This window comes from Labrus bergylta, chromosome 1 (assembly GCF_963930695.1).
Source record: "Labrus bergylta chromosome 1, fLabBer1.1, whole genome shotgun sequence".
Classification (NCBI taxonomy): Eukaryota; Metazoa; Chordata; class Actinopteri; order Labriformes; family Labridae; genus Labrus; species Labrus bergylta.
Window position 1 is genome coordinate 31,556,865 of NC_089195.1, and position 19,472 is coordinate 31,576,336.

Genomic DNA, 19,472 nt, shown 5'->3' on the forward strand with positions numbered 1-19,472 from the left:
TCCGTTGGTGTGACACTTTGGCCTGTGTGAGACTGTTTATGACTCTTAGCTCTGTTTGAATGCTAACCACACCTCCCAGTTGATCTAGTTAACTGTTGACCAGTTACATCAGCACTGACATCATCTTGTAACGTACAGGTGGAGACGCTAGCGGCAGGTAGCAATAAGCAGAAGTCCCAGGATAGCTGGTTAGCGAAAGATAGCTGACAGACAACAGAGTGGGGATTTTCACACAGCATTTTTCTTCTTCAATACTTCATATCGACCACACAAAGCAAGGTCTCTATGGCGCTAGTCACTCATCATACATGAGCAGTAATATAAAGACGTATTGAGGGAGAGCTGTCTATATTAGTGTAATTTAAGTATGTCTGTTAAGTAACGCTGTTTTGGAGGCTTGTGTATTACTTTATTTTAACAGTTTCTATTATATACATATATGTATTACAGTCAGTGATCTGACCTCAGCGACTCCAGTCTGCAGTTTGGACTCTGCAGTCCAGCAGACAGCTTCACCCCTAAATCCTGAAGCTTATTGTAGCTCAGGTCCAGCTCTCTGAGATGGGAGGGGTTGGACTTCAGAGCTGAGGCCATGACGTCAAAGTGAGTCTTTGAGAGTCCACAGTCAGAAAATCTGTAGTGACATATAATAGAAAAATATTACTTATAAAAGAAGAATTTGATATTTACGTCTCACATTTGATGATTAAACAGACATGTCCTATTCTGTCTTAACTTAACTACACATCATCAGTAGAATCTGTCATTGACACAAAAAGTCTCATTACACATTCACTAAATGTTGCAGATGTATGGAAACAAATATATCGATTTATTTAGGATTACATCATTTTTTTTATTTTTAAAAAGATCTATTGATTAATTCGATAGGTATCATGATCTACAATGATCATTAAGGACCAATGATGATGAAAGGAAAACCCTTAAAGCCTTTTATTCTGTCACAAAAGATAAGATTTCATCCAACTCAGTGTGGTTCTTTCTTCGGAAAAGCCCCAGTTTCTTGCAATATCTTTTCAGGGCCCTGATATTTTATGACCATGTGATGAATGTGTAGTTTCACATCTGCATAAATAAAGCCCCAACAAATAATCGGATATTTTTTGTCCAACTGTTTTTTACAGCGTACACAAGGAAGTAGTTCCTTATGAGTGAAAGCTTTACTTAAGTATAACTTCACAAAATACTCCATGTTTGTCATTTTCGAACAGCTGCTGCTCTTCTGATGTAACTATAGACTAAAATAACAACATTAGTCTCATATATAAACAAGATTAATGTTGTTAATGTATGACTTTAATCTTGAAATTTAAGATTTGTTTTCTTTTTAGGCCCTAATCCTACTTCATACCTTTGGCTAGCTTATTGGTTATATATATTTTTTCTACAACATCGTATTCAAACAGCAGACAGGGATAACTGTACTATGACCAAAAAATGCAGAGGCTGGAAGGGTTACGCTCATAGCATCTGACTTCTCCTCTTTCAGTGATTAACATTATCAGCCATCACAGTCAGTTCTTTGGGAATTCCCTCCTGAATGTGTTCACAAAAAAAAAACTATCAAACCAACTTTTTTACTCAGGGCAAAAAGTTCAATAACACCACACGTGAAAAAAAACTGACCTTTTTCCTGAACATTAGCAGTGGAACACTTTTTGGTGAACAGTGAGGATTTTGTTCAGTTTCTATTAAAATTAGTAAATTAATATTAGACACTGATTTATAATGCTCATCACATCTGGACTTACACTGCCTTCCTGCAGTTCCTAACAGCTGGAATCAGTCTCCCTTGTCCCTCATCTGTTGTGTTGTACTTCTTCAGGTCCAACTCATCCAGAACCTGCTCGGACATCTGCAGCATGTAGGCCAGAGCAGAGCAGTGGATCTCAGAGAGTTTCTTCACTGATCTGTTCTCTGACTTCAGGAACCCTTGGATCTCCTGATGGACCGAGAGGTCGTTCATCTCTGTCAGACAGTGGAAGATGTTGATGCTTCTGTCGGGAGAGATATTATAACTGTTCTTCTTCTTCAGGTTGTTGATGACTCTCTGGATCATTTCTGGACTGTTGTCTGTCTGACCCAGCAGGCCTCCTAAGAGTCTCTGGTTTGACTTCAGAGACAGTCCATGAAGGAAGCGAACAAACAGATCCAGGTGACCGTTCTTACTTCTCAGGGATTTCTCCATTGCTTCTTTAAGGAGAACATCAAGAGTTAAACCTACATATGTTTTTCCAAGAAAAGCCTTCTGTACTGTTGTGTTCCTGTTGGTGAAACAGTGGAACATGTAGACTGCAGCCAGAAACTCCTGAACGCTCAGATGAACAAAGCAGTAGACTGTTTTCTGGAAGATCACACTTTCTGTTTTGAAGATCTCTGTACAAACTCCTGAGTACACCGAGGCCTCTGTGACATCCAGACCGCACCGCTCCAGGTCTTCTTGGTAGAACATAATGTTTCCGTTCTCCAGGTGTTCAAATGCCAGCCTCCCCAACTTCAGAAGAACTTCCCTGTCAGCCTCCATCAGCTCATGTGGACTCAACTGATGTCCCTCACCATACTTGTTCTTCTTCCTCTTTGTCTGAACCAGCAGGAAGTGTGAGTACATGTCAGTCAGGGTCTTGGGCAGCTCTCCTCTCTGCTCTCTGCTCATCATGTGCTCCAGGACTGTGGCAGTGATCCAGCAGAAGACCGGGATCAGACACATGATGTGGAGGCTCCGGGATGCCTTGATGTGTGAGATGATTCTGCTGGACAGATCTTCATCATCGCTGAACCTCCTCCTGAAGTACTCCTCCTTCTGGATGTCAGTGAAGCCTCGTACTTCTGTTACCCTGTCAACACATGAAGGAGGGATCTGATTGGCTGCTGCAGGTCGAGAAGTTATCCAGATGAGAGCTGAGGGAAGCAGATTCCCCTTGATGAGGTTTGTGAACTGTGCGTTTAATGATGACTTCTGTGTGACATCAGACACAACTTCCCTGTTTTTGAAGTCCAATGACAGTCTGCTTTCATCCAGGCCGTCAAAGATGAACAGAACTTTACAGACAGCGAGCGTCTCTGCTGTGACCTTCTGTAATGTTGGATGGAAAACATAGAGTAGCTCAAGAAGACTGTACCGCTTATCTTTGATCAAGTTCAGCTCCCTGAATGAAAGCAGGATCACCAGACTGACATTTTGGTTCTCTGAGCCCTCTGCCCAGTCCAGAGTGAACTTCTGCACTGAGAAGCTTTTTCCAACACCAGCGACGCCGTTTGTCAGAACCACTCTGATGGGTTTCTGTTGGTCGGGTTGAGCTTCTGTCTTTTGTTTTTGTTGGTCAGGTAAGGCTTTAAAGATGTCCTGGCACTTGATTGAAGTCTCATGGAGGGTCTTCTTTTTAGAGTCTGTCTCGATCTGTCTCACCTCATGTTGGGTGTTCACCTCTTCACTCTGTCCCTCTGTGATGTAGAGATCAGTGTAGATCCTGTTGAGGAGGGTTCTACTTCCTGTTTCGTCACTTCCTTCAGTGACACGCTCACATCTCCTCCTCAGACTGACCTTATATTTATCTACAACCTCCTGCAGACCTCTATCTACTGAAAGAGAGAATGATAGAATCGGCTTAGTATTTTCAAATGTTATTGTAAAAGAAGTAAAAAGTGTTTTTATTTCTATACTTTTTTCATACAATAAAAGTCCTGTTTTAGGAGGAGATCACAGAAGCAGAAAGTAGTACATTCTTACTTTGTTTAGTGCTGCTCTGAATGACTGTCTGCAGTCCAGGTCTTGTTCTGGATCTTTTTCCACACTGAGGACAGGAGGAGTCTCGTGGTGAACCAGACTGGTCCCAGTATGAGGTGATGCACTGTCTGCAGAACGAATGTCCACAGCTGGTAGAGACGGGATCCTTCAGGACGTCCTGACACACAAGACAGGACGGCTGATCCTCTATAACATGAGTCCTCTTCCTCATCCACCTGTGAAGAAATGTCTTTAGAACTAAACTGATCATTGACTGATAGAAAACAAAAGATTTATCAAACACAATCTAACACACATGATCATAGAGAGCAGGTAACGCCTCCATCTGAAGTTTGCATTCAGCCCATAGTCTGCAGTGAGATGATTGTTTTTTGTATTTTAACCGTCCTGCTCTCATAAAGACTAAGAAACAACATTTTCTCTCTCACTGCACACAGATCATTAATGTTTCAAAAGACAGTTTTTTAAAATTAAATCAGGGCGCACTCACACTAGCCCCAGTTGCACCAACCACAGCCCCCCTCCCCATTCCCCTGCTGGCCTGCACTCACACAGCTCTAGGACTAACTGGGCCTGAGCACCGTTACCTCTAATACAACATGTGCATTAGTCTGTCTCTACTGTCCTGGGTCAGATTGTGACATAAAAGCAGTCCTGGACTTTTTCACAACCTGCACCTGAACGCAACACTGGTCCCTGGCAGGAGTGTCATTATACTATAGCTGCAGAAATAATATCATTTGAATCATGATTTTGGCCATCCCACAATCAAATGTAATTGATTGACAAGCATTATTTACATTGAAAATGAGTGCTCTGCCTGTAGAAAACGATTTGATTCACTTGACAAACGTTTGCCAGTAAATGCATGAGGATTCTGGTGGATCCATCATATCGGGCTCTTAGTTTTCTTGTTTTCTGAGTCCTCAGATCAGTTGGTACAATTGATCAGAAGATATGTGCTTTGTCTCGTAGCAATGTTTGACATCACCAAATTTACCGATCACAAGCGTATTGGAAAATAACAGTCTACTTTTTAATCGGCCTGTGGGGAGAATGAACATAGAGGCGTCTGTCCATTCTTGGACAGGAATACTGAGGATGATTATTTTTAAATGATCAAATGATTTCTCTTTAAATCAGAAAGTTTAAGATAGCAGATTGATTAGAGTAGAAATTCAATCTGGAGTGAAAATTAATTGGTAAGTTTTCTTACTTTATGTCTGAGGGTTCATGTTCATTACTGAAGAGTGGAGGATCATCTTTGGACAGATCACTCTTCATAGACAGACAGCTGGATACAGGAGACTCTGCTCTCTGTCTGCTCGACTGAACTCTGCAAAAAACAACAACACGGTTTACATTTATATGACATCAATCTTTAATAAAGTCTCTGATGACAATGCTATAAAATAAGCTGTAAATACAAAAAAAGCTACAGCTGTGTATAATGAGAAGGTTTCCAGGTTTGATTCTTTGGTAAGTTTTCTTACTTTATGTCTGAGCGTACAGGTTCATTACTGAAGAGTGGAGGATCATCTTTGGACCAATCACTCTTCATAGACAGACAGCTGGATACAGGAGACTCTGCTCTCTGTCTGCTCGACTGAAATCTGCAAAAACCAACAAGTTTTACATTTATGTGACATGAATCTTTGATAAAGTCTCTGATGACAACGCTTTAAAAGAACATTTTGTTAATTTCAGTGTTAAGAATTCATTTCCTGTTTTATTTTGTATTGTTCTTCCCTCATGTTGTTTTTAACCCTGTGTATTTTCTGTTCTTATTCCTGGTTAAAGGTTTTTTATTTTCTCTATGGTATCTTTGTGTTTCTGTTTCCTGTGTTTCCTGTTTTATGTTGTAGTTTTTTCCCCCTATGTATCGTGGGTACTTCTCATGTCTCTTATTTCTCGTTTCCTCGATCCTCGCTTGAACCGGAAGTCGTTCCGAGCCGCCATGTTGAAGGACGTCTGAGGTCGTTTATTTCTGCAGCGAGGAGCGAGGATCGAGGAAATAACTCGGAGGAGCTATGATCGAGGAAACTTCAGACCAGCCTTCCAGGAAGTCTTTTTACTGACAGACCCGCCCCCGTCTCGAATATCACTCATTGATTGGACGCTGCAGCGGATCGTACTTCAGTGAAACTTATCAACATCAGCGGAGTTTAACAACGGAGGAAAGACGCTAAACGGACCGTCGGACATTTAAACAGACTGTAAACATCTGTCAGTTTGTAAAGTTTTCTTACATTCTGTCTGAGGGTTCATGTTCAAGACTGAAGAGTGGAGGATCATCTTTGGACAGATCACTCTTCATAGACAGACAGCTGGATACAGGAGACTCTGCTCTCTGTCTGCTCGACTGAACTCTGCAAAAAACAACAACAACAAGGTTTACATTTATATGACATCAATCTTTAATAAAGTCTCTGATGACAATGCTATAAAATAAGCTGTAAATACAAAAAAGGCTACAGCTGTGGATAATGAGAAGGTTTCCAGGTTTGATTCTTTGGTAAGTTTTCTTACTTTATGTCTGAGCGTACAGGTTCATTACTGAAGAGTGGAGGATCATCTTTGGACAGATCACTCTTCATAGACCGACAGCTGGATACAGGAGACTCTGCTCTCTGTCTGCTCGACTGAAATCTGCAAAAACCAACAAGTTTTACATTTATGTGACATGAATCTTTGATAAAGTCTCTGATGACAATGCTTTAAAAGAACATTTTGTTAATTTCAGTGTTGAGAATTCATTTCCTGTTTTATGTTGTAGTTTTTCCTCTGTGTATCGTGTCTTTAGTGCTTCCTGTTTTATGTTGTAGTTTTTCCCGTGTATCGTGTCTTTAGTGCTTCTTCCTGCCTGTGTGTCTCCCTCCTGTTTCGATTGCCCTCTGAATTCAGAGTGAGTATGATCATACCATATATAGTCCACTCAATGTATCCCACAATGCATTTTGAAAAGTACTGTACAAGCGATGGTCACTATCCGAGCAATATATACCATCATGCATTGCGGTTCAAACCATTTTTACGAGCGGAGAGTGGCGTTTGAATCGGCTGCTCTCAGACAGCGCCAAAAATAAATATTCAAGTGAAAGTTATTCACATTTATATTTAATTATACGTTTATATTTGTATTTCTTCTGTAAAGCATGAACATTGAATACAGTGTCCTGAAGCTACAACAAACAACAACAGTAATGACTTCATGATAATGAAACTGAATAATTAAATAATAAAGCTTATTTAATTTAATATTCCTATATTTATATTTATTTATAGGTATAGTTGTACTTCTTGGACTCATCCAGCAGATGGTGCTGTTTGTGTCACACAACATCCATTGACGTCAGAACATGCTTATCTTTATGTCGCAGTTCTGATGAACATGACACACTGGACCAGAAAATGTGACAAACAGGAAATATGGCTGACAGGAATACTGAGGATGATTTCTTTTAAATGATCAAATGATTTCTCTTTAAATCAGAAAGTTTAATCTAGCAGATTGATTAGAGAAGAAATTCAATCTGAAGTGAAAATGAGTTGGTAAGTTTTCTTACACTGTGTCTGAGAGTTCATGTTGACCAGTGGGGAGTGGAGGATCATCTCTGAACAGATCACTCGTCAGAGACTTTGCTCTCTGTCTGCTCCACCTTAATCTGCAAAAAACAACAACAACAAGGTTTACATTTATATGACATCAATCTTTAATAAAGTCTCTGATGATAATGCTATAAAATAAGCTGTAAATACAAAAAAGGCTACAGCTGTGGATAATGAGAAGGTTTCCAGGTTTGATTCTTTGGTTAGTTTTCTTACTTTCTGTGTGAGCGTACAGGTTCATTACTGAAGAGTGGAGGATCATCTTTGGACAGATCACTCTTCATAGACAGACAGCTGGATACAGGAGACTCTGCTCTCTGTCTGCTCCACTGAACTCTGAAAAAACCAACAAGTTTTATATTTATGTGACATGAATCTTTGATAAAGTCTCTGATGACAACGCTTTAATAGAATATTTTGTTAATTTCAGTGTTAAGAATTCATTTCCTGTTTTATTTTGTATTGTTCTTCCCTCATGTTGTTTTTAACCCTGTGTATTTTCTGTTCTTATTCCTGGTTAAAGGTTTTTTATTTTCTCTATGGTATCTTTCTGTTTCTGTTTCCTGTGTTTCCTGTTTTATGTTGTAGTTTTTTCCCCGTGTATCGTGGGTACTTCTCATGTCTCTTATTTTTCGTTTCCTCTCTCCTCGATCCTCGCTTGAACCGGAAGTCGTTCCGAGCCACCATGTTGAAGGACGTCTGAGGTCGTTTATATCGGCAGCGAGGAGCGAGGATCGAGGAAATAACTCGGAGGAGCTATGATCGAGAAAACATCAGACCAGCCTTCCAGGAAGTCTTTTTACTGACAGACCCGCCCCCGTCTTGAATATCACTCATTGATTGGACGCTGCAGCGGATCGTACTTCAGTGAAACTTATCAACATCAGCGGAGTTTAACAACGGAGAAAAGACGGAAAGACGCTAAACGGACCGTTGGACATTTAAACAGACTGTAAACATCTGTCAGTTTGTAAAGTTTTCTTACATTCTGTGTAAGGGTTCATGTTCAAGACTGAAGAGTGGAGGATCATCTTTGGACAGATCACTATTCATAGACAGACAGCTGGATACAGGAGACTCTGCTCTCTGTCTGCTCCACTGAACTCTGCAAAAAACAACAACACGGTTTACATTTATATGACATCAATCTTTAATAAAGTCTCTGATGACAATGCTTTAAAATAAGCTGTAAATACAAAAAAGGCTACAGCTGTGTATAATGAGAAGGTTTCCAGGTTTGATTCTTTGGTTAGTTTTCTTACTTTATGTCTGAGGGTTCATGTTCAAGACTGAAGAGTGGAGGATCATCTTTGGACAGATCACTCTTCATAGACAGACAGCTGGATACAGGAGACTCCGCTCTCTGTCTGCTCGACTGAAATCTGCAAAAACCAACAAGTTTTACATTTATGTGACATGACTCTTTGATAAAGTCTCTGATGACAATGCTTTAAAAGAATATTTTGTTAATTTCAGTGTTGAGAATTCATTTCCTGTTTTAGTTTTTAGTTTTTACCCCTGTGTATCTTGTCTTTAGTGTTTCCTGTTTTATGTTGTAGTTTTTCCCGTGTATCGTGTCTTTAGTGTTTCCTGTTTTATGTTGTAGTTTTTCCCGTGTATCGTGTCTTTAGTGCTTCTTCCTGCCTGTGTGTCTCCCTCCTGTTTCGATTGCCCTCTGAATTCAGAGTGAGTATCTTTATGTATAGTTGTACTTCTTGGACTCATCCAGCAGATGGTGCTGTTTGTGTCACACAACATCCATTGACGTCAGAACATGCTTATCTTTATGTCGCAGTTCTGATGAACATGACAAACTGGACCAGAACATGTGACAAACAGGAAATATGGCTGACAGGAATACTGAGGATGATTTCTTTTAAATGATCAAATGATTTCTCTTTAAATCAGAAAGTTTAATCTAGCAGATTGATTAGAGAAGAAATTCAATCTGAAGTGAAAATGAGTTGGTAAGTTTTCTTACACTGTGTCTGAGGGTTCATGTTGACCAATGGGGAGTGGAGGATCATCTCTGAACAGATCACTCGTCAGAGACTCTGCTCTCTGTCTGCTCCGCCTAAATCTGCAAAAAACAACAACAACAAGGTTTACATTTATATGACATCAATCTTTAATAAAGTCTCTGATGATAATGCTTTAAAATAAGCTGTAAATACAAAAAAGGCTACAGCTGTGGATAATGAGAAGGTTTCCAGGTTTGATTCTTTGGTTAGTTTTCTTACTTTCTGTGTGAGCGTACAGGTTCATTACTGAAGAGTGGAGGATCATCTTTGGACAGATCACTCTTCATAGACAGACAGCTGGATACAGGAGACTCTGCTCTCTGTCTGCTCCACTGAACTCTGAAAAAACCAACAAGTTTTATATTTATGTGACATGAATCTTTGATAAAGTCTCTGATGACAACGCTTTAATAGAATATTTTGTTAATTTCAGTGTTAAGAATTCATTTCCTGTTTTATTTTGTATTGTTCTTCCCTCATGTTGTTTTTAACCCTGTGTATTTTCTGTTCTTATTCCTGGTTAAAGGTTTTTTATTTTCTCTATGGTATCTTTCTGTTTCTGTTTCCTGTGTTTCCTGTTTTATGTTGTAGTTTTTTCCCCCTGTGTATCGTGGGTACTTCTCATGTCTCTTATTTTTAGTTTCCTCGATCCTCGCTTGAACCGGAAGTCGTTCCGAGCCGCCATGTTGAAGGACGTCTGAGGTCATTTATTTCGGCAGCGAGGAGCGAGGATCGAGGAAATAACTCGGAGGAGCTATGATCGAGGAAACATCAGACCAGCCTTCCAGGAAGTCTTTTTACTGACAGACCCGCCCCTGTCTCGAATATCACTCATTGATTGGACGCTGCAGCGGATCGTACTTCAGTGAAACTTATCAACATCAGCGGAGTTTAATAACGGAGAAAAGACGGAAAGACGTGTAGGCCGATCACCCCCAACTTTTATAGCCTATTGATTTGTTTTCAGATTCAGCATCAGACATAAAGTCAGTTAATTTGAAGTGTTCAAATCAAAAGATCATAAACGACTCCATCATTAAACTGCTGACATTTATTTTCATGATCTCTCTCACACTATTTGCCTTTTTAAATTTGATCATGAAAAGAAGAGAATGACAGTCTGACAGGGTGGGAGTAAAACACGTTTTACATTCATCATGTACGGTTTGAAAATGTTATGCATCCTGTTTTGCTGAAAATTTCATCCTAATAAAAAAATGTAAATAATCCGGAGACATCCTTAGTGTTTATAAAATACAGAGTTCACTGTCGGATTATCAGTTAAGACAAATAATTAATAAACAATTAAATATTAAAACTGTTTGAGTGTGGAAAAGGTCTGTATGTTATTTTTAGGCAGACTGCAGGTTGTTCTTCATGTGCAGGTGTTTGTTATCAGGTAAAGAACACAGACTAAATGATGTCGCTTCACGTGACGCTACAGAGGAAAGGACGTCTCATGTCTCTTAAAGCAGATTTCCTCTTTTCCTCTCTCCTCTCTCTCCTGCTTCGTTTCCTTGCTTGTTTCCTCTCCGTGCATCTCTGGTGGGCGGGACTAAGACGCAAGTGAGGGAAGCAAGTGAAGGAAACGTGGATGCAATTTAAGAGACATGAGAAGTACCCCATATATAGTCCACTCAATGTATCCCACAATGCATTTTGAAAAGTACTGTACGAGCGATGGTCACTATCCAAGCAATATATACCATCATGCATTGCGGTTCAAACCATTTTTACGAGCGGAGAGTGGCGTTTGAATCGGCTGCTCTCAGACAGCGCCAAAAATAAATATTCAAGTGAAAGTTATTCACATTTATATTTAATTATACGTTTATATTTGTACTTCTTCTGTAAAGCATGAACATTGAATACAGTGTCCTGAAGCTACAACAAACAACAACAGTAATGACTTCATGATAATGAAACTGAATAATTAAATAATAAAGCTTATTTAATTTAATATTCCTATATTTAAACATCTTAAACATCAGAAAGTTTAATCTAGCAGATTGATTAGAGAATAAATTGAAACTGAAGTGAAAATGAGTTGGTAAGTTTTCTTACTTTGTTCCTGAATCACTCTTCAGAGACGGAGAGCTGGGTACAGGAGACTCTGCTCCATCCTTCTTTTCCTCTAAATGCACATCCATGAAATATGAAGTCAGTCTGAGAGGAAAAACAGTAACACTCTTTTGGGGTTGTATCAAGTCAACTTTGGTTATATTCTTTAATAATTATACTTAATTATTAATAATATAAATAAAATATCATTAAACTATGTTTAATCTCGTTTTGGGGCACCAACCTGTAATCAGGTAAATATAACCAAAATATCACTCAAATCAGTCTCAAATTAGTTATTTAATTACTAATATTATTAATAATGAATAACTATATTTAATAAATTGAAGGCGTGAAATCCGTACACAAAGCCTTCGCACCCAGCTTATATCACAATGCAAATACACCAGTAACCACAAACAACTGCTCTCTTAAATTATAACAGAATTTATTTAAACAAAGCAACATCAACCCAAAATCAATGAACTTAATTAAACAAATAACTATTATAAACTAATCTAAGCAACAAACATTATCAAGCAAAGGCTTGTGGATGAGGTGTAAATGTGTGTGTGTGCAGATGAGTATGTATGTAGATGTGTGTGAGAGAGAGAGAGAGAGAGAGAGAGAACAAGATGGTGGAGAGAGACAATGCACCATGTGGCTTCGTCACATGGTGACAAAAATGGTGGACAACAAAGGAAGCCGTGTGGCTACCTTTTGAAATAGTTTGAGCTCTCTGAGCTGAGTTCAGTAACTGTTACTTAAACACCAGAAAGCCAGTGGCCGGACTTTGATTCAACGGCGGGTACACTGGTCTTTCTGATTGTGAAAGCCGTTGACTGAAGGTAAACTAGCATAGCATTAAACACATAGACAAACACAGCAGTTCATTACAATAAAACAAATGCAGTAGCTTACAACAGATAATATACAGAATGTGACGTGTCGTCAACAATGATGCATAATTATCAGTGATTATAAAAGAAACATAACTATTTCTGAAACTATTTCTGCCCAGACCAAAGCTCTTACTTGGGGTAACTCCTGGTGATCGTTGCAAAGTTGGTTAGATCGTCACTCTGTTGAATGTTAAATCAACAGATTCAGGCAGGTTTCCTTCGTGGCAGATGTAGGAGGAGGGTAGCGGGATTCAGATCTTCGCCCAGAGCACTGCTCTATAGGGTCTTCTGGTTGCAGGAGCCGAGTTCTTTATGTGTCCTTGTGGATTCAGGGATCAGTGGGCTTCCTTCAGCACTCCTGTCCAGTTGCGTTCAATGACGTCTTACGAAAAATCAAAGGAAAGAAACTCTTCTTTTTGCTCGAACCTGATAGCATCTGATTGCGCCCAAAACTCCTAAAAATATGCAGTGGAAGTAGTCAGCTGAATCCTCTGATGCTTGAATTCAGCATGTGAAGAGCTACCTATACTGAGCAACCTCAGCTCTGGAGTTTAACCTATGTAAGTCAAGAGGAGGAAAGGCTTCGTCTCGAATGCTGGAGTCCATCATATGGAGAGGGTATCCTCTGGTGTCGGCAGACCACACTTGAAGAGAAGGAAGCAATGCCTGATCATTGCTTTTAAAGACTGGAGCTGCCTGTGGGTTTACCTCAAGCCTCCTCCAATGAGGATAGAGAATTCAGACACCCCCCCCACCTTTCACACCTATTTGTTGGTTTCTGTTGGGGGGTTGCTGGGCTAAGACCCCTTTGTTCAGTTCCCTCCAAAATACTCTAGTCAGGCTTGAGAACTGTGATACAGGCCTGAGTCGCTTGTCCCATGCACATGGCTGAGGCCCAACATCCCCCCTTGTCATGAAGAGCGAAATGCAGGTTACGATCTTCAGGGCAGCTCACGGACCAAACAGTCCATGTGTCTGGGATGGAGACACATCCCAGTTTTGCAGTTCCTTAGGGAAGCAGTCCATAGGGTTAACAGTTCAGAGATATTAGAGGCATTTTGGTCTGGGCAGACACTGAGGCAAAGTCTGGGCAGACTGTCTAACTATGTCTAACGCTACGCATAAAACGTAAACAGGCATTAGCAAAGCTTTACTACTCAAGGTGCATTCTTTAACAAAACAAATGAAACAAACAAGCAAGAGGGGGAGAGAAAGAGAAGGTGTAGATTTGTGGGCTAACTACTAGCCTGAGCAGCAGTAAACCTTTGGGACAGTGTATGTGGCATGTAGTTGGGTAAATGTGTATGTATTTTATGTGTCTCACTACCACTGTCAGGTCATAAAACAGAGACTAGAAAGCATTAACGCTGAGTGACTTTGGTGGGTTTTACAGTGGAGGCTACTCCCCCCTCCCCACTGTGGAGTCAGAACCTTGTTCTTTGTAAGGGCTGGAGGCTTCCAACTGTCTAATCACCTCTGTCACACACCTCCGGATCATGTTCTCCATTCCCCCATCAGAACCTGCTTCCTTAGGAAGTTCATGGGAACTCTGATTATGCCTACCCCTCTGTCTGGGGCTTCGGCTATCCCGAGAGTTCTGTTCGGGTCTGGTGGTGATCAGTACTTCAGGTTGGGAACTACCCTGTGGCTGGCTCCTTCCTTCACCCCCCTGGTTCTGTTGTCTATTCTGCCGGTGATGCGGTTTCTTAGATTTATTCATAGCATAAGGCAATTTGTTGCCTTCTAGTGCTAGGTCACTATTGTGTTTCCAAAACCCAGGACGTATGCGTGTTTCCCAAGCCACCTGTGCAAATTTCTTGATTTCTGGCATACCAAGCTGATGTGTTCGGCAATGCATGGTGACATCGTAACGCACACAGCCATGCAGATTGTGCAGGAATAAGGACTTGAAAGTCTGGTCCTCTTCCAAACCTGGAGGATTACGTCCCTGGAAATATGCAGATTTTAGGCGCCGGTAATAATCTTTGGGTGCCTCATGCTTCTGGTGCCAGACACTAAAGGCTCTAAGAGGGGCAGATACAGGGTCGGTGTAGGTGGAGAATTCCTCGCACAAAGCGTTGCAGAGTGCTGAGTACTGGTCTCTGATCTCAGGCAGGAGGGTAGTCATGAAGGTATGGACACTCCTGGAAGTTGTCTTCCAGATCAGCTTGAGTTTTTCTCGTGTGGATGCATCAGGTAGATCACAGAGGCGCAGGTTGATCTCTCTGAGGTAATCATCAATGCTGAAATGTGGGTTACCTGGGTCAAACCGGTCTACATCCTCCGCCAGGGATTCAATGAGCCTTATGTGCATTCTTTGATCTCTGGGTGGACAGGAGCCATCCGATTCATCTGATGTTTCGGAACTTCTCAGCTGTGGACCATGCGATGTGGACTTGCAGGTAGCAGGAGGGGGATTGGTGTTATCTCTGCCTCTGGGGGCTGAGAAGTCACCCCCCTCCCTATGTGGTAATTCAAACCTGCGAAGTTGTGAATTTTCTGCCAACAGGGATTGGATGTGGTTCTGCAGGGCTTCTTTTTCTACTTGCAGCTGGGTTTGCTGCAGGAAGGACTTGCGTTGGGAAAGAAGGAGGAGTTGCCCAAGAACATTCAGGATTATGCTTTGGGGTTTCTTGGCTCGGTGGTTGGCCTGATCAACGAGCTCCTTTAACTTCTTCTCACAAATGCTAATTGAATAGCTATTTAGGTCGGCTATCTCCTCTAAGGAGAGGTGCGTCAGACTGGCAACCGTTTCTTGCAGTGCTGCGTCGTCTGATCCAAAAGGAGTCTCAGCTCCCGGCTCACCTAGGGTCTTGGTACACATTTTACGTGATAAAATGGAACCAAAGTGGATTACTGTTAACAAAACCGCTAAGCTTAACAAAGCTAGATCGACACCAGAGCAAATCTTATCTAGGTTTCCCAACTGATCACTGCAGGCTATCCTGGAAGCTAGGAGAGGGGATTCACACCTCAAGTCCTCACAGGAAGGAAGGAACTCACACCTCTCGGACAGCTGGCTATGCAACAATTATGTGGTTACACTCTCAACTGGAAAAATGGCTAAATTGTTGTCTCAAACAACAAAGAGCCCACAAAAATTAAACTACTCAACTCACCAAAACACAACAACACAACTAAACACAACTTGATGTCTGCTTTGCTTAAAATGAGAATGTTCACAACAAATACATTTCTTTAGAAGAATTACTTCAGGATAAAACTCTGGATTAAAGCAACAACTAGTTCATTAAGAAAGTCGCCCTGGCTGCATCATTATGTTCAACAACATACAACACAAACTAAGCCACAGCTTGCTGTCTGTTTTGAATAAACAACAAGCAAGAAAAGTAAATCTTCAAAAGAAAATACAATTTTTCTCAAGAAAAATCTTTTTTAGGATTAAAAGTTTGAATTACTGTGCATTTACAGTGCAATAAAGCTGGTTTATTGAAGGCCTCACACGGGGCACCATTTGTTGGGGTTGTATCAAGTCAACTTTGGTTATATTCTTTAATAATTATACTTAATTATTAATAATATAAATAAAATATCATTAAACTATGTTTAATCTCGTTTTGGGGCACCAACCTGTAATCAGGTAAATATAACCAAAATATCACTCAAATCAGTCTCAAATTAGTTATTTAATTACTAATATTATTAATAATGAATAACTATATTTAATAAATTGAAGGCGTGAAATCCGTACACAAAGCCTTCGCACCCAGCTTATATCACAATGCAAATACACCAGTAACCACAAACAACTGCTCTCTTAAATTATAACAGAATTTATTTAAACAAAGCAACATCAACCCAAAATCAATGAACTTAATTAAACAAATAACTATTATAAACTAATCTAAGCAACAAACATTATCAAGCAAAGGCTTGTGGATGAGGTGTAAATGTGTGTGTGTGCAGATGAGTATGTATGTAGATGTGTGTGAGAGAGAGAGAGAGAGAGAGAGAGAGAGAGAGAGAACAAGATGGTGGAGAGAGACAATGCACCATGTGGCTTCGTCACATGGTGACGAAAATGGTGGACAACAGAGGAAGCCGTGTGGCTACCTTTTGAAATAGTTTGAGCTCTCTGAGCTGAGTTCAGTAACTGTTACTTAAACACCAGAAAGCCAGTGGCCGGACTTTGATTCAGCGGCGGGTACACTGGTCTTTCTGATTGTGAAAGCCGTTGACTGAAGGTAAACTAGCATAGCATTAAACACATAGACGAACACAGCAGTTCATTACAATAAAACAAATGCAGTAGCTTACAACAGATAATATACAGAATGTGACGTGTCGTCAACAATGATGCATAATTATCAGTGGTTATAAAAGAAACATAACTATTTCTGAAACTATTTCTGCCCAGACCAAAGCTCTTACTTGGGGTAACTCCTGGTGATCGTTGCAAAGTTGGTTAGATCGTCACTCTGTTGAATGTTAAATCAACAGATTCAGGCAGGTTTCCTTCGTGGCAGATGTAGGAGGAGGGTAGCGGGATTCAGATCTTCGCCCAGAGCACTGCTCTATAGGGTCCTCTGGTTGCAGGAGCCGAGTTCTTTATGTGTCCTTGTGGATTCAGGGATCAGTGGGCTTCCTTCAGCGCTCCTGTCCAGTTGCGTTCAATGACGTCTTACGAAAAAATCAAAGGAAAGAAACTCTTCTTTTTGCTCGAACCTGATAGCATCTGATTGCGCCCAAAACTCCTAAAAATATGCAGTGGAAGTAGTCAGCCGAATCCTCTGATGCTTGAATTCAGCATGTGAAGAGCTACCTATACTGAGCAACCTCAGCTCTGGAGTTTAACCTATGTAAGTCAAGAGGAGGAAAGGCTTCGTCTCGAATGCTGGAGTCCATCATATGGAGAGGGTATCCTCAGGTGTCGGCAGACCACACTTGAAGAGAAGGAAGCAATGCCTGATGATTGCTTTTAAAGACTGGAGCTACCTGTGGGTTTACCTCAGGCCTCCTCCAATGAGGATAGAGAATTCAGACACCCCCCCCACTTTTCACACCTATTTGTTGGTTTCTGTTGGGGGGTTGCTGGGCTAAGACCCCTTTGTTCAGTTCCCTCCAAAATACTCTAGTCAGGCTTGAGAACTGTGATACAGGCCTGAGTCGCTTGTCCCATGCACATGGCTGAGGCCCAACAACTCACTGTTAGATCAAAACAAGAGGAACCAGTTTTTAACAAACTCCACGCCCGGGGCACACACACACACACACACACACACACACACACACACACACACACACACACACACACACACACACACACACACACACACACACACACACACACACACAAGAAGCAGTCATATTAATCGACTCCATTTGAAACTATCTCTGTACAGTTCACAGGGAGAAACTGAGACTACAGAAGTGAAAATATAAAAACTCTAGATAAACACTCACCAACTCACCACACTTCAGTTCTCCGCGCAGTTCTGTCGACATAAAATGGACTTTCATTGTCCCGCCTCCTCTTATGAGCCTGTTGCCCCTCCCTCTCCCGCCTCCTCTTATGATACAATATCTCTCTGTGGTATTAACCTTGTCTGGCTCACATCTCTGATTCTAGTTCAGTGTGAACTACTCTCGTGTGTTGCTCATTGCTAACTTCTGCCTCAGTGTCCTACTCGTGGACGTCTCTCCCTTGAGGATTTTTGTTTTCTCGCTGCCAATGTCCTTTTGGCGTTGTGTTTTTTTGTTGTCGCACAATTAAAGACTGTTTGGATTGTGCCTCTGTGTCCGGAGTCGTGCTTTTGGGTCCGTACTCTAGTGTCGAGTCATAACAGTTCATCCCAAGTTTAACAGGAATTTAACAATAAACTTTAATTAATTACTTACACTGTTACATCGGCATCGATCGGCTATCACGTCTCCAATGCAGCAAATATGTAGGCCTACCCAACATCCTGTATGACTTTGTGAACTGGTGTGTTGATTTAAGTGACACCAGACATTACCAAACATTTGACGAGGAACCAGCTTTGAAGGACAATCTGTGTGTGATTTCAATCTGCCATGATCTCATTGCACAGGGCTGTCACATCCATACGCCAATCACACTGGAGCTTGCCATTGTGATTCATCATGAGTTTGGTAGAAATAAACTCATCATGAGCTAAGTAGGCCTACAATGGAAGAGTCGCTGCAACACCTGTTGGTTTGACCTGATAACTGCTCTCATATCTGGCAAACCGAGGGGTGTCCAAAACGGCCGTGTGGGGGGTGTTTTAAAACCACCTACCTTCTCTGGTCCAAACAAATCCAAAGCATTCAGGAGCAGAATCTAAAGTTACAAGGAGGACAAACTGGCTGCTGCTTTGTTGTCAGAGAAGCCAGCACTTCAACATAGCATGTTTCCTTAATGTCTGATCAGATAGTAAGCTCACTTTATCATCTCAGTCAGTAGATATCTTACTGATTGGACCTCTAAACCTTGAAGTGTTTTATTTTTCTGCATGCTAAGTATGCTTTTCATGGCAAACCCTGGAGACGGACACACCTACTTTTATGATTGATTAATTGATTGATTGATCAATATGATTGATAGAGTCCTTTTTCTTTATGAGCTTTTGAAAGTGCTGTTGCTAGGTGACACTGCAGACCTGTGCCAATACCAATCTGCTGCTTACATAGCTGGTTATTCTGTTGCATGTGATTTAAGGAGAGGTCAAACACATGACTATTACCTACGGTGGCTGGGAAGTGTAAAGCAAAATTACAAAGTGTTAAACACTTTTACAAAATGTGAGACAAATTCACATTTTGAAAAACATTTTTACATTTTATGAAAACAAAATTACAAAACCAAAAACACTTACCAAGGACAAAACAAATTTACAAGATGTGAAACACTTTTACAATCGCTGAGACAAATTTACAAGAGGCAGAACACTTTTACCAGTCCCCAAACAAATTTACAAATGACAGAATCTTGAGGGAAAGGGAATGTACCACGGCAAAACAAAACAAAATGACCCCTCACTCGATCACTTCCGGGTCACTTCCGACATTTGATACATTCCCATTTTGTTAAGATTCTGTCGTTTGTAAATTTGTTTGGGGATTGTAAAAGTGTTTCACATCTTGTAAATT

The 19,472-nt window shown here is 40.8% G+C and overlaps 1 protein-coding gene across 2 annotated transcripts; it reads right to left on the minus strand.

Moving 5' to 3' along the window:
• Positions 1 to 450: 450 nt before the first annotated feature.
• Positions 451 to 11,557, minus strand: LOC110005411 (NACHT, LRR and PYD domains-containing protein 3-like). 2 transcript variants are annotated; one of them, XM_065959163.1, is made up of 14 exons: positions 11,461 to 11,557; positions 9,616 to 9,735; positions 9,357 to 9,455; positions 8,638 to 8,757; positions 8,361 to 8,480; positions 7,592 to 7,711; positions 7,333 to 7,431; positions 6,296 to 6,415; positions 6,016 to 6,135; positions 5,260 to 5,379; positions 4,983 to 5,102; positions 3,749 to 3,981; positions 1,773 to 3,600; positions 451 to 634 (listed from the first exon to the last, which is right to left on the minus strand). In XM_065959163.1, exons 1-14 carry the CDS (start codon positions 11,544 to 11,546, stop codon positions 451 to 453), a joined length of 3,489 nt encoding a protein of 1,162 aa, XP_065815235.1. In that variant the 5' UTR covers positions 11,547 to 11,557. The 2 variants fall into 2 exon arrangements, with proteins under 2 accessions (XP_065815235.1, XP_065815239.1); XM_065959167.1 differs by lacking the exon at positions 451 to 634 and having other exon boundaries at positions 1,769 to 3,600.
• Between the last annotated feature and the right edge of the window lie 7,915 nt (positions 11,558 to 19,472).